General features: G+C 39.2%; 1 protein-coding gene across 19 annotated transcripts in view; it reads right to left on the bottom strand.

The window, feature by feature from the left end:
* Positions 1 to 948: 948 nt before the first annotated feature.
* PIKFYVE (phosphoinositide kinase, FYVE-type zinc finger containing) overlaps positions 949 to 16032 on the bottom strand; it is a 75082-nt gene continuing 59998 nt past the window's right edge. For 16 of the 19 annotated variants that reach the window (XM_036318771.1, XM_036318770.1, XM_036318774.1 and 13 more), the window contains 10 exons: positions 14826 to 14909; positions 13398 to 13495; positions 11678 to 11842; positions 10057 to 10116; positions 9226 to 9402; positions 6906 to 7009; positions 6058 to 6186; positions 5473 to 5734; positions 4717 to 4791; positions 949 to 4211 (listed from right to left, as the gene is read on the bottom strand). In XM_036318771.1, coding sequence (XP_036174664.1) covers positions 4096 to 4211; positions 4717 to 4791; positions 5473 to 5734; positions 6058 to 6186; positions 6906 to 7009; positions 9226 to 9402; positions 10057 to 10116; positions 11678 to 11842; positions 13398 to 13495; positions 14826 to 14909 — 1270 coding nt within the window. In that variant the 3' untranslated portion in view covers positions 949 to 4095. Of the gene's footprint in view, positions 4212 to 4716; positions 4792 to 5472; positions 5735 to 6057; positions 6187 to 6714; positions 6816 to 6905; positions 7010 to 9225; positions 9403 to 10056; positions 10117 to 11677; positions 11843 to 13397; positions 13496 to 14825; positions 14910 to 16032 lie in introns of those variants that run through there. The other 3 variants (XM_036318776.1, XM_036318777.1, XR_004969163.1) reach the window with 3 other exon arrangements.

Here is a 16032-nt window from a genome sequence, read left to right as displayed (position 1 = left end):
AATGTCCACTGATGACGAATTTTAAATTGTTGCACATCCATACAACAAAGTGTCGTTCAACCTTAAAAAGGGAAGGAAATGTCACAACATGAATGAACCTTGAGGACATTACCTTGAGTGCCATAAGCTCATCACAAAAAGACAAATACTCATAATGAAGATTCTAACGTAGTAACATTCATGGAAGCAGAACGTAGGATGGTGGTTACAGGGGAGAGGGGCGGGGGAGCGGGGGTGAGGGGTGAAAAGAGTTGTTTAATGGAACAGTTAGTGTTGCAAGATAAGACAGTACTGGAGATGTGAATATATCTAACACTACTGAACTGTACACTTAAAAATGGTCAAGATGAATAATTTTGTTAGTTTTTTTAACCATAATTTTTTAAAATCAGGTTTAAAAAACTTACTTTCATTAAGCATTACTCCAGAAATTTAATAAGAAGTTAATTTCCGACACAAGAGGCTTCTAGGGGAGTAAGGACAGAAAACTAATGGGTGCTTGGTACCTACGCCTGTGCCTTTTCCTTCGCTACAAGGAAAAGCAGGCAGGCGCTGCCCCCGCCCCCCTCCCCCAATGCCCCGGGGAAGAGGAGCCGCCTCCAGCCCAGTGGCTCTCACTTGCCAGGTGAGTCCAGGCACCCTAAGATGGGCAGCGGCGCCCACAGCTGCAGGCTGCACCACACTTGGATCCACTTTAGGTAAACTCTGAACATGTGAAACAAAATAAGGCAAAATCAGGGTTCATGGCAGAAAAGGCTGGTGGAAGGGACCCACAAACTCAAGACCCCCTTTCTGAGATGTAAGGAGAAGGGTCATTTATGAGAGATTCAAATCCTCAGAAAACGAAGGGGGAGAGAATGAACAGAGAGGTCAGGGGCCAGGGGTCAGGCCTGCATGGCCAAATCCCAGCTTCCTTTCTTAATTTTCTCAAGCAGGTTCAAAACTCAGTGAAGTCGATTCTTAGTTTATTGTGAGTCTTTTTTATTTACAGAATAAGTCTTTAAAAGGTCAAGGCAGTTTTATCTCTTAAATAACATGTCAATCATATAAAACAACTGGAACCAAAGTAGAGAAATATATACAATATAATACATTAGGTATTTTCAGTATTGTTCATTGAATTTTCATACTAAGTTAAAAGAGGCTATTATGATTTACAATATCATTTCTCTAGTTAAAATTAAACCTGTCCAAAGACAGAATGTACATTTTTATAAAACCAGCACAGAAGCATTAATAAAAATGCTCATGATTGTAATTTTTTCTATAATACACTGCACCCGTGTTACAAAAACAAACAAAAAAAGGCATTGCACTAGATGCTTTGAATACTGCGCAAGTCAGTATGTTAACACTTGAGGAGTAATGAATGGCCGATCTCTTTCACTGACAGGCTCATTCATAATAGCTTCCACTCTATTAACTAAGCAGACTTTCTACAGATAGACTCCTTTCCATGGCAGTTATAACAAGCCCACTGCTAGTGGGTAAAATGCCAAAGAGAAACGGATGCCACAAAAACCAACACAACCCTATTATTTACACTATCCAATAACAGCTAAAGTTAGAAAGCCACACTCCGCTGGATCAAGGAAAAAAATTATAAGTAGGACATTTTATAGGAAATTTTTAGTATCTAAAAATTTAAAATACTCAATAAACTGTAAAAGGACTTGCAACAGCTTATCCCCCTCATTTTTCTTAGGTTTGGGTAAGAAAAAAGTAAATACTTTTTCATTTTTAATATAGTTTTGATGGCATCAAAAGGCTTCAAATTTATAAAGAAGATTTTTATATAATGCAACATGTTTAGTTTTCTTGTGCTACTATCAATTATTTCCAGGATTCATATTTAATTCTAAGGAAGAAAATATTAAGATTTCTTCCATATTCTTAACTTTTCAGCATTAATATTCTCGAGGCCTTGAAAGCGAATTCAAGGAAGGTAAAGTCAACCAGTGGTTAGCACTGAGCAGCACAATAGTTCAAACACCTTAAATATTGGGCGGCCTACACAGGAGCAGCAACAAATTAAAGTTTATATTTCCCCTTCATTAAGACAGTTTTAAAAGGATAGCAAGTATTGCTTCAGATTATATTGGAACTTTTTTAGCCAAAAAACTAGCTAAGAGGCAGCAGTACTTTTAAAAAATAGTTCTTAAAGTCGTGGACAAGGAAAACATAATCAGCAAGACACATAATTATTGTCAGGAGCTGTTCCAGTGGCGGATCCAAGGTACACATGTAGTACTGAGACCAAAACAAAGAAACACCATCATCACAGGTGTTCATGACTGGGGGTGCAGGAAATGGACAGGACAAATAACCCACAGCATCCTGAGAGAAAAAACTAACAGAGAAGTCAAAACAGTGATTGCATTCCAAACGGGATGTAAAATCCATTGCTCCTGGACAGGCAAGCTGATGTTCCCGAGGTGTCACTCCTGGACCTACTGTACTAGTCTTTGATATGGAAACTAACATCACCAGTGTTTGTGTTTTCAAAAGGCAAGGCACACCACGTGTTGTTGTTTTAAATGCTTATCATCAGATCAGTCCTAAGTCCTTGGTCAACTTGTTTCTAGTTCAAAACAAACCATGTTTTTAGTAAGCACCATACACCAAACTAACGCTTTCATTCTCTAAAGCGACTTTTCCAAAATGTTCCCATTTCCTGTCTATAGTCTCTGTAACTGCAATGTGTCCAGCTTTCTTTGTCTTCCTATGTGAAAGTTACAAGAGAAATGTGCTATTATAGGAAGCCTGAAAAGAGTAGAACGCTCACAACTTTATAAATCCCCCAAATTATCCTTTTTATGCAAAGAAGCCAAGAGGAAATATTCAGGTTACGTTGTTATTATGTTTAGTACTTCGGATCACTTTTTAAACAACTTTTTTTTTTAATGTATCTTTATTGATTTCAGAGGGGTCCTGCACACCCCCAACTAGGGATGGAGCCCTCAACTCGGGAATGTGCCCCTGACCGGAATCGAACCAGGGACCCTTCAGTTCACAGGCCAATGCTCTATCCACGGAGCAAAACCAGCTAGGGCCACCCTGGATATTTCTTAGATAGATGTCACTTAAATTGCTGGTTATATTAAAATAGACACTTTACCTCTACAAAAAAAATGAACAAGTGCTTCCCTTTCACCCAATTTCTTGGATTGGGCCTAAATTATTTTTTTACATTTAAAAAACTCCTTCATTAACCATTCGCCCTTTGGGGACTTAGTCATTATAGACTCATTTACTAATGCTGTCCTTGAAAGTTAAGAGGAAAAACCTAGAATAAGAGCATGTGCAAGTAAGTGCTGTTTAACATATTAACTGCACAAAAGCTGTAAACAAAATTGAAAAACAGCTCCAGAAAAAAAGGCTTAAAGTTAATAGCAGCAGCCTCTTGCCATCCACAGAGAAGTAAAGACAGAACCTGAGAAACATCAAACGTACTGGAAAGATACAGGGCAGGGCAGAATTCCTGATTTAAGTCACATTCCTCTGTAAAACAAGAAGAGGCTGTGTCCATCTGTTTAACTGGCCATTCACAGAATTCACAAATTTTTTTTTAAGTCTCAAAAATCCTGATACTAGGCAACATTAAAATTATTACATAAGAACCAACCCCCCTCCCCCCCCCCCCCCCCCCCCGCCAAAAAAAATCTCACCAGCTCTACAAAGGCTTGTTAAGTGAAGAATATATCAAATGTGATGCCCAGAGAGTTACCGTCTATGAGACATTGTTTTCTCAGCAGGACTGTTAGCAAATTCGACAACCTACTTTTCACCCTAGCTCCTCATCTCTAACCATGTATTTGTCCTTAGCCCTTTGAAATGTGTCTATACTTTTGCTTAAGTGCAAAAGAAATCCATGCCACTTTTCAGTCCAGGGAGAGCCAATTTGTAGACATCGAAAACCAAAATGCAAATCCACGGAATTTTAACCCTCAGTTACAGATGGCCCACACAGACGCAGAACTAAAAGGCCTTGGCAAATAGTGGTGAATGTGACAAAGAAGTCAAATGTAGCTTATCGGTGGTCCGTTGCTCCAGCCCCCTGTCCTTCACGGTCCACTTCAAAATAAGTGTTTCATTTCAGCAGTTCAGACCTAAACCTGTCCAGTGGTCTGGGACCATCAGGAAATACTTGTCCATTGCTTCACAAAATCTAGTCCTGTACAGCTCTGGAGAGACCACAGTTGGCATTTTACCTAAAATTATGAAAGAGAAAAGGGAAAAGAAAACCGTCACATAAGTGATCAGGCAACTCACTTCAAAAGCTGTCCTTTCATGTAAACTGCATACCCCCCAGCAGTCTGGGCCACGACATAGGACAGGTCCTTCTTGGTAGGAGTTCCTATTTTAAAAGATGAGCTCTTGCCTAGAGAGATGTGTACAGCACAAAGGGGCCAGCAGTGCGCATAGATCGCAGAAGACTTCAAGTGTTAATTCAAAATAACCTTATTCAGAACCTCTGGCCCCCCTTTTTTTTTAACTTTCCATTTTGAGAACCTCTGGCAATTTAACACCAATTAAAACTCAGTATTTACTAACCCTAAAACTCCTTCTATTATTTGACCATTTTGGAAATTATGATAAAGTCAGAGATAACCACTAATTTTTTTGGAATTAAAAATGTATCCATTTTTTAAAATGTTAACTGATAAGGAAAACATGAGAATAGTTTAAAGAGAAAACAAAACAAAAACTGCTCACCTTGTCCTCCTAAAATTCCTGTTGATTTCACAACCATCTCAAGCTTTTTGTCCCATGTAAATGTCCGAATATAATCTGTTGCAGAAAGCAAAATCAGCAATAAAGTTTTATCAATAGATATAAGCAAAGGACACTAATAATTACTATCACTTCTACAATAGTTAACATTTACTGAGTCCTGACAGTATGTGATGTGCCCACAATTTGCCAGGTACCCTCCTAAGGATTTTTCCCCATATTATTCACAGGCCTTCCTTTTTAAGTGACTATTTGGCCTGGGCCTGGGCACAGTGGTTAGAGAGTAGGCCCATGCACTAAAGGGTCATGCGTTCGATTCCCAGTCAAAGGTGCAAACCTGAATTGCAAGTTCAATCCAGTTGAGGTGCCGGCGGGAGGCAACCAATCGATGTGTCTCTCTCACATTGATCTATCTCTCTCTACCCCCTTCACTCCCTCTCTTTCACTCTCTCTAACAATCAATTGAATAGATATCTTTGGGTGAGGATTAGCAAAAAATAAAAATAAATGACTTTTTGAATGCAGATATTTTGGGTAAAGATAATAAAAATGGAAATGAGGCGATTGAATATAAGTACTATTTATATCCTAGAATTTAAAATCTATTATTTTGAAATTTTTAAATGAAACTTGACAAAAATATTCAATAAGCTATTAGTAGACCAGGTTCAGTATAATCTTCAAATTTGACTCTGGTTTCAATCATGAACCGTAAGTGAGGTACGCTTATTGACTTACCTATAATCCCAACAACCAGCTCATTGCTGGTGTCATCTCGTCCAACCAGCAAAGAATAATCTATAATGAGGTGGCTAGAAAGGAAGTGGGAGTCGCTGCGGATCGAGGCTCTCAGCACAGCTTTGGAATGAGAGCGGATATACAGAGGGTTGTCTCGGACCATCTTCAGGAGGTTCTCATCCAGCAGCACTACATCACAACTCTCCTTCCCCGTGTCAGTTTTCACATTTCTATTCCTAAGTGAGCCCTTTAAATCAAACACCTGGCAGAAAGGAAATTCAGTCACAGAAGAGTTGCTACAAATGATTAATGCCATTAAAGTAAAAAGCCAGAAAGGTTCCCTATAGCCGCTGCCATTATACACACTTTTACCTTTAATTTAAAAACTTAACCTATGTCATTAAATGCATGCATTATAATTGTGTAATACATAAAATACATGTGATATAATTACATATGAAATTAATACCAAGTACTCAGTTACTGAAACATTTCAAAAATATGTTCTCTGATTCATTATATTCACAAACCAGAAATACAAAGGGTTCCAGTAGCTAAACGCTTTGCATCGTCCAACATCCTTACCTGTGCCATCTTTCTCCCATAGAAAAGATTTTCCATGACAAGGAGATCTAACTTCTTCTCAGTGTTGTTCTGAGAATTCTTATAACCAATTCTGTAAACTCCAAGAATTTTGGCTAATGCAGTGGGCCTCTAATCAAGAAAAAATGAGAGTAAACTCTTATCAAAAAGGATTATTTGTAAATTTAATACCAATATCTGGGTTTTTCATGTTATACCCAATTACAATCTTTTCTTAATATGAACAGTCGGAGGACCTTAAAAAAAAAACAACAACTTGAAGCTCAGAATCAAGTAAAGCAGCAATGCCACTGAACATACTAGATCCTCTACATCCTCCCAAGGGATAATCCCCCACAAATGTTCAAATCCACAAGTTTTATTATGACACTAAATTTCCCCGGGGACTGCAATAAACCATAAAAGGGAAAAGGATCCACGTGACTCCCCATACTTTTGCCGGCAGGGTCACGCCTCAATGGCAACGGACAAATCTGGCCACAGGCTCCTCTCTTTCTGCCTAAGGAACCCATGCTCTCATTTTTCAACACTTTTCAAATTTCTGTCTCAGCAAAATTACAAATTATTAAATGTTCAGCTATTTTCATCCAGTCTTGATGTTTTTAATCGACACATATATACTAATTAAATGCAACTTGCTTGAGATCTCTTGGCTCCTTAGTGGCAAGGTAGGAGGAGTCTGAAATCACTGCTATCCCATCTCGGCAGCACACCAGAGATCCAGCATGGCCTGTCCACATCTTACCAGAGAGAAAACTCTCATCAGGACCAGCTATGAGGATGTAAAGGCCCAGTGACTCTAGCTATGGACCGAGGTTTGGGATGCCTACCTTTTGTTGAACAGCATTTGTAATGTAATTGAAGTAGTGTGGTGCGAAGTCGAGGAAAGACTGCACTTCCAGACGAGGCATTTGCTTCAAAATGAATCTATCATCTAAAAGGCAGAAATCTCATGGTTAGTCAATCACAATTATTCACTGAGATGATCTACAATAAATCATTCCAAAGACCCCAAATGACTTACTTGCTTCCTGTTTTAATTTAAGAGATACTTTCTGATGTCACAGAGAAAATCCTCATCAGAACACAGTTCTCAAGTAACTGAAGGGTGGGAAGGGCGTCATGTAGTCAAGAAGCCTCTTTTGAAAGTACCACCCCCCTAAATTCATAGCTGATCTGCCTTTTAAAACTAAAAAATTTTTAATGAAATTTTATAAATGTTTTCCTTTGTTAGCAATCCAATAAGTAATAGTTATAAAAGCTCTTATCAAGCAATCTGACTGGATTATCTCCAGTGATTTTGCTCAGTGGGTGTGGAGAATGGAATGTGAAGTACAAATGGTCACGGCCTTCTGTAAGCCTTGGTGAGTGAGGACCTTGGCCTTCCCACTCTCAGGTTAAATGTTTCTATTTTTATCTTTCTCTCATCAGTGCAGAAAGATACAAATCCTTTTTTATTTTAAGGAATTTTTATTTATTTTTATCCTATCTAATAAAAGACAAAAAGGGTAATTAACCATACCTCCGCTACGCTTCCCATTGACTAAACAGGGTGTTATGCAAATTAACTGCCAACCAAGATGGCGGCCAGCAGCCACACAGCTGAAGCGAGCAGGAGGCTTGCTTGCTCCAGTGATGGAGGAAGCCAAGGTTCCCGGCCTGCAGCGGCCCGGCTCTGAGCTCCAAAAGCAACAATGCTTCAATTATAGAAGCTAAACAAACCCCAGATACCTGCTTTCAGCCAACCGAGGCCTCAGAGCTGGGAGCGCCAGTGATGGCAACAATGTTTCAATTATAGAAGGTAAATAAATCTCAGAATAAAAGGAAAAAGAAAAAAAGGAGGCTGGGAGCTTCAGTTGCTGCCCAGCCTGAAAACGGCCCTCAGCCCCTCACCCAGACTGGCCAGGCACCCCAGTGGGGACCCCCACCCTAAAGGGGGTGTGACTAGCTACAAAAAGCCATCAGCCCCTCACCCAGACTGGCCAGGCACCCCAGTGGGGACCCCCACCCTGAAGGGGGTGTGACTAGCTACAAAAAGCCATCAGCCCCTCACCCAGGCTGGCCAGGCACCCCAGCAGGACCCCCACCCTGAGCCGGGACACCCTTCAGGGCAAACCAGCCGGCCCCCACCTGTGCACCAGGCCTCTATCCTATATAGTAAAAGGGTAATATGCAAACTGACCCTAACAGCAGAAAGACTGGGAATGACTGGTCACTATGACACACACTGACCACCAGGGGGCAGGCGCACAATGCAGGAGCTGCCCTCTGGTGGTCAGTCTGCTCCCACATGGGGGAGCTCTGCTCAGTCACAAGCCAGGCTGATGGCTGCCAGTACAGCGGTGGTGGTGGGAGCCTCTCCTGTCTCCTCAGCAGCATTAAGGATGTCCAACTGCAGCTTAGACCTGCTCCCTGCTGGCAAGTGGACATCCCCCGAGGGCTGCCGGGCTGCCAGAGGGATGTCTGATTGCCAGCTTAGGCCCAATCCCCCAGGGAGCAGGCCTAAGCCAACAGGTGGTCATCCCCCAAGGTGTCCCAGACTGCGAGAGGGCACAGGCCGGGCTGAGGGACCCCCCTCACCCCTGAGTGCACAAAATTTTGTGCCCCGGGCCTCTAGTTTTTAAAATAAGTTAATTTAATATTTTCCATTACCATTTATCCCCTCTATACCCTTAAATAGAGGAAGGGAGAAAGAGAGAGGGAGAAGCATCGATGTGAGCAAAACAGCAATTGGCTGCCTCCCTGCCTCCTGCATGCCCCATAATGGAGAGTCAGCCCAAAACATGGGCATGTGACCTGACCAGGAATCAGACCACTGACTTGTCAGTGCACAGGGCAATGCCCAACCAACTGAGCAACACAGGCCAGGGCTGAGGTACCTTTTGAACTTTCTGGAAATGCTCTGTTATTTGCATTTGGAAAACTCAGGATTAGAGAGAATTTAGTACAAATCTGATCCATGTTTGTCTTTAATTACACACCCTATATATGTATATTCTTTTCAATATCTTATGACACAGCATAAAGTATAAACATAAAAACAGAAAACTCTGCCAACTGACATAACTTACTGCCTCAATTCAAGCCATTCATGAATTACCTGAGGGAAAGAGAGATACCACTAAATCAGTAAATGACTAAAAGACTCACCTTCAGTCGCATAGAAGGCAGCCCCCGATTTGCCTCCACGGGCCTGCCAGGGTGACGAGTGCGAAAGGGATCGAATGAAATCTTCTTCACTGCTGCCCAAAATCACTTCCCGCATCTTATGAAATTCTGCCGCATAGTAGAGCCGACAATAAAACTTGGCGTTAGCATCGGAAAATTCTATAAACAGAAGTGTTAAAAAAAGCTTTTATGAATCAAAAATCTCTTTTCCCTCTTGTCCAATTCCACACCTCCCACCAAACACAGCCATTTAATTTTCTCCACAATAGCGTTTTTCATGTTAAGTCTACTATATCCCTGTTTATCATAATCTTGTTAAAGTGATTTTTAGAGAGGATTAGAGAGCTCCTAATGACCACCCTTCCATATTCACATAAAAGTCAAACATAATATAAGACCCATTTCTGACTTTATACTGGTTACTGTATTTTCATCATTGTACTTTTACATATGGTATATAATATTCTGGGTAATAAGTTTTTAGCACCCACATACATACACATAATTCTAGATACCTTGTCAAGACTCTATGGCTCCAGATTACACAATAAGTAATTATTAAAACATTAGAAATTATAATTTAAGGGTTAAAAAATTATCATTTCAATTAAGTGTAAAAATTAACTTTCTTTATAAGTGAATAACGTATATTTCATGAACGAGATTGAAACTAATTAAAACTACATCAGCACACAGACTTAATATTCAAGGAATAGAATACTTATCTAGGATGTAACTGAAAGCCTCAAATAATAGAGTTTGCTCAACTATAGTCCCTGGGCCTAAAACAACAACATTTTATCTCATACTTACGGAGCTCCACATGAGGATTCGTGAGTTGTTTCTTTGGTGTATCTCCTCCATCAACTTCATCTGGAAAGTTTAATATTATTAGGCAAGCCAAAATTTTAGTTATCACTTCATTTTGCCTGTTCTTTCTCCCCTGACATAACAATAAAAACTGACCCTCTTTATCTTAGCCAAGTCGCTCTCATGCAAGCACGTATACAATTTTTATTGTAAAGTATTACAGTAATAGTTTATAATAAAAGTGTGTACCTTTTGCAAGATCAATTTTCAAATTAAAAAATAGAGACTTTAGGGTAAAGAATAATTTTTCTTATACTTCAGTGATTCCTATAATAGCAATATACTAACTCAGCTCTTACATCAAGATTTTCTATTCAGAGTTTATGACCAGCTCCCCCCATGTGGGGAATAATACTTCTCCAATGGTTTGTGATTCTTTCTCTATCATATACTAAGATATTTATGATACATAAAATATACCAGTGTCTTCTTCAGAGCTACTTTTGTTTTATATTTGACAGATCTGTGTGGCACACCTACTGCCAGATCCAGTTGAATTACTGTAGATTAGGAATATTTTTTTTTTTTTTTTAAATATATTTTATTGATTTTTTACAGAGAGAAAGGGAGAGAGATAGAGAGTTAGAAACATCGATGGGAGAGAAACATCGATCAGCTGCCTCCTGCACATCTCCCACTGGGAATGTGCCCGCAACCCAGGTACATGCCCTTGACCGGAATCGAACCCGGGACCTCTCAGTCCGCAGGCCGACGCTCTATCCACTGAGCCAAACCGGTTTCGGCTAGGAATATTTTTAACATCTAGAATAAGTCATCCTTGAAGTTTCATATTTCAAAATTATTTTTTCCAAAGCACCAAAGCCCTCCAAGGATCACAGCTCAATAGCAGCTTATAGAATACCAAACAGGTATCTTAAAATAATAGTGAAGATTATCATGGAGTTGCTATTTTTTAAATAAACTACTAATTCATGATCTAATCTACTGCCAACGTATTTGAGCCAGATGTTAAGTATTTTACTCAGTCACAATTACTCAATTTGCCAACACATACATAAAAACAGCCAGACAGTAAGTAACTGAATGGGTGTGCTTATGTTCCAAAACAACTTTAGTTACAAAAACAGGTCAGCAAAGGCTGCTAACTCCTGGTCTAACTCCAGACTCAAACACAATCAGGTAGACCTATTTCCTAACTATCAAAATGAAGGTGGACAGCAATAGCCTCAACCATGCAGGGACTGGAAAAGAACGTCTGAGGGGTTAGTGGAAGAGAACCATTTGAATATATACTGTGAGCTGCATGTGAGACACATGTCTTACATGTGTAATGTCATGTAAACCTTGGGAGACATTGATTGCTTTTTGCCACTTTACAGGTGGGGAGGGAAGGATTTCTGACTCTACCTCGCAATAAGTGATTGCAATGACATCGAAAACCAGCGGACTCTCCAACTCTTCCACTCTACCACCCTGAGTGTGAGGAGTGAGGGGCCCTGGTTTCAGCGTTAAGAATCATCTACTTACAGCTCTAAGGAAATAAGCAACTAAACTATGTCAATCAAAGCCTAGAGCAAGCATGCTCGGTCTCCCTTTAACACACCTGGAGGCTCGATGCCTTGATTCTCTGTCCCCTCCTTGCCCGTCTGCCCGACCTGGTAGTAAGCGCTATCTGCCCCACGTAAGGTCTCTCTCTTCTGGGAGGAGAGATCAGGGCTTTTCCCTGCCGTCCCTCGGAAGAAGGACAACATTCCAGAAGCCTTTTTGGCTAAAAATAAGAGGCAACATATTAAGTACTGGTCACAACAGGTGGAAAAATTAAAATTTTCAACTCATTTCTTTATTTGCAGTAACCATTTTCTAAGGATAATAAATATTAGTAACACCGATACTTTCACTTGCACAGATTATTATTCCACAATTTTTATGGGTTTGGGGGGAGCAGTCGAGCACTCTTATTAACAGAAACAGAAAAAGAACAATGGTCAGATAGCTATGTATCAAAATGTGAGAAATTCTAATAAAACCTTTGAAAAATATATTTCCAAGGCAGTCATCTTAAGAAACAAGGTTAAGTTAGGGCTGAATTGTTATAGCATTACAATTAAAACTAACTCAAAAAACATTATGAGCTATGGGAATTCAAAGTTAAAGTAACATCATTATATCATTTGTGTTCTTACATTTTAACACAACAAAATATGAGTTTCTTTTTAACATTTTTTCAGAAAGTAGGTAGCATGGGATGGCCAAAAATATTACTAAAGTTTGCTCTATACTTTTATTCTTAGTTTTGAGCTTAATACATATGATCTATGAGCTTAGTATATACGATTTTAATCTTGGACATTTACAATCTACAAGATCCTTATCAAATGTTAATCATAAAGTGCTTACTTCAGGATGTTAGAAATCAGAATGGCCTCCTTTATATCTAATCCTACCTTGTTCCTTGCTAACTGAACTTCAATTCAAGGAGGGGAGTTGGGCAGCCATGTGAACAGCCCCAGGAAATGAATGATTTGTATAAGCTGACTAGGACAATGCGCATCACTTTCTCAGTCTCCTTTGCAGAGAGGGGTGGCCATGTGAAGCAGTCCTAGCTAATGAACCTGAAGGGGAGGTCTCTGCTTTCCTAGTAAAAGGGAATGGCTGCAGCTTATACCTCCCTTCTTTCTACCTCAAATATAGATGTTAAGTGGAACATTTCCAACCATGAGTAAAACTTAAGAGAATCGTAGGAAAACTAACTCCCACTATGCTGTCATGACAATGCTGACTCGCTGAACCACTGCCAGCAACTGCCTACCTGCAGATGTTATTTTAGAAAAATAAACTGTCATTTGTTTAAATCCCAATGGCCATGAGTTTTCTGTTCCTTGTAGTGGATACATTCCTAACTGACCCAAGTTCAAATTCCAGTTCTCCACTAGCTGTATAGTAATCTTGAACAAATTGCTTAATTTAATTTAAACTTCCTTTCGGAAAATGGGGATATGGTAAATAACTCTTATTTGGTCACTGCGTGGATTAAAGGAGATAACACTATAAAACAACAAAGATGTTGCTGTTATATTTCTTAGGTTGTACACTTTAAACTGAAAGCCTAGGTGGGAAGGCAGGTCCTGCTGGCTTTTGCATAGACCTAAGAGTCTCTAGGAGTTCCAAAGTCAATAAACAGGAATCAAAGAATAGCAAACTATGTATAAAGGAGGATATACAAGAAATTTTCAGCCCATATTGTATATCAAAGACCAGAATAAATTCTTGCCCACAATTACAAACAAAACTAATAATAACTCCTTCTCCATTTGCAATCTTACTTGGCTGTAGTTCTGCTTCTGCTGTGCGGTTTGTCTGTCCTCCACTGCTCTCGGGTAATCTAATGGGGCTGCTGCTCTTTGGTCTGCTGTCTAAAGTACTAAAAATGAAAAAACAGAAGAAAAGTTGGTTTTACACTATTCAGACAGAAAATAGCAAGTACTCTGATTCCTGCATTAACCTACTCCCCACCTACCTTACTCACAATAGCATAAATCTGATTCATGACTTATATACACACAGGGTAGAACATGGAAAAAGAAGTCTTAAAATGTCTATTGGACTTCAGAAAAAGAAAGTAAAATATTATAACTATAAATATGCGTGGAAAAATATGAGAGCATAAGTTTTAATAATATTTTGCCCAAGTCCATTAGTGTTATATTAGCATCTATAAGTCAAACAATTACAGAAAATACCAATTTCCCATTTCTCATGCTAGTCATCATAATATATAATTCAAGTAAAATTCTGTCACATTAGTAAAGTTGGAAAACCTATTCCAATAAGAATAAAAATAATGAACCTATGACAATTTCGGTCCAAATGTCATAGGTTTGGGGGCTATTGTTTTGTTTTAACTATTACGATCTTTTTTTAAAAAAATATTTTCTTTTTATTTATATATATATATGTATATATATATATATATATTTTATTGATTTTTTACAGAGAGGAAGGGAGAGAGACAGAGAGTTAGAAACATCGATGAGAGAGAAACATCGATCAGCTGCCTCCTGCACATCTCCTACTGGGTACACGCAACCCAGGTACATGCCCTTGACCGGAATCGAACCTGGGACCTTTCAGTCAGCAGGCCGACGCTCTATCCACTGAGCCAAACCGGTTTCGGTGCTATTAGGATCTTTAATTATTATGGGAAGTTCACAAATATTTTTAAGTTATAAAGACAAACAGTTGGTTACTAATTTCACGTTAATATTTTTTTAAATGAAAACAAAGAATTAAAATGTTAAAAGTTTAAAACTGCAGTATACATTGAACTTCTATGGCAATCATCTGAACCAGCAGTTCTCAACCTGTGGGTCGCGACCCCTTTGGCGGTCGAACGACCCTTTCACATGGGTCGCCTAAGACCATACTGCATATCAGATATTTACATTACGATTCATAACAGTAGCAACATTACAGTTATGAAGTAGCAACGAAAATAATTTTCTGATTGGGTCACAACATGAGGAACTGTATTTAAAGGGCCAGAAGGTTGAGAACCACTGAACAGTATCCAAAGAAACAGTTTAAGATCTTTTGCTATATTTGAATTTTGTCCTATCAATTATTAGCTAAAATATAAGTGTGTATCCTAGAAACGTTCATATTGATAAAAGTGAATTATTTATCATTTATTGAGAACTTAGAAAATGATGGCACAGCCACATCAGAACAGACTCCACTCAATCGCAGGTCACCTGGTGGTGGGAGGCCCTTCTTCGGCACTGTTCCGCGGGCTCACTTTGGACAACTCCTCTAAGGCGTTCCGGTATTCTTTACAACTTAGGGTAGAAACAGGTTGAGAAATGTTAAACATTAAGCCCTCCTTTTAAAATAAATCATATACTTTCACATAAGCTTTGCATTATGAAAACACAATCATTAGAAGTATCTCTAATGAAACAAACACATTTAACTAACCAAAGTTATCAAGTAGAAACTTCATGAAGGTCAGTGTCTTCAGAGAGAATACAAAATACAACCCAACACACCAACCAGTATCAATATCCTAAAAAAAGACTGTGAAAGCCTGCATACTAACACTTATCAAACACTTGTAGGGGCTCAAAGCTGACTTAAAAGTATGCAGCTTCAGGGTTTAGATAATAGAGAGGGAAGGAACTTGACAGCGCTTTTCTAGTTAAAGGTACTGAACTTTACCCAGAAAAATTTTTATGTTGCATTGGCCGAAAAAAAATCCAACTCTTGGACTAGAAGTCTGGGGCCCCTGATTGAGATTAAAGCAAATGTCAGGGAACAAGAGCTTCTTTAAGACCCATGATAACTGTGGGCACATAAATCGGTTAAGGCATAGGAACAGTATTGCTTTAAGAAACATCACCTGCTAAGTGTGGGAAGCAGGAAGGAAACGAATGAAGAGTATAAAAAAAAGATACTCAGATGAAAAATGGCAGATACATTCTAAGTATTATGTCAATAAGTATATTGAAGGAAGGGATACAACAGTTACATACTATAAGACAGAAAGTGGTTAGAGGATAGAGGGTTAGGAAGTAACTTGCCTACTATCCTGTAACACCCTGGCTGGTAGTTCAGTTGGTTAGAACATTGTCCCGATAAGCCAAGGTTGCAGGTTAGATCCCCAGTCAGGGCACATACAAGATTAGACCAATGAGTGCATAAATAAGTGGGACAAATCAATGTTTCTCTTTTTTTCTCCCTCTCTCCCTCCGTTCTCCCCCCTCTTCTCTCTCCCTCTCCCGCCTTTCCTCTAAAATCAATAAAATTTTTTTTTTAAAAAGAATCATTCTGTAATTAGTTGGGTAAAGAGTACATCTTCAGATACAATGAAAATAAGCTACCTCACCCAAAGAGTATACGCTTTTACTATATTACATCTTTTGCTCTAGTCTATGTGACAGATATCAACAGTAAGGCAATTAA

This window comes from Myotis myotis, unplaced genomic scaffold (assembly GCF_014108235.1).
Source record: "Myotis myotis isolate mMyoMyo1 unplaced genomic scaffold, mMyoMyo1.p scaffold_m19_p_8, whole genome shotgun sequence".
Taxonomy (NCBI): domain Eukaryota; kingdom Metazoa; phylum Chordata; class Mammalia; order Chiroptera; family Vespertilionidae; genus Myotis; species Myotis myotis.
Note: the sequence above shows the minus strand (reverse complement) of the source record. Positions and strands in the feature narration are given on the sequence as shown.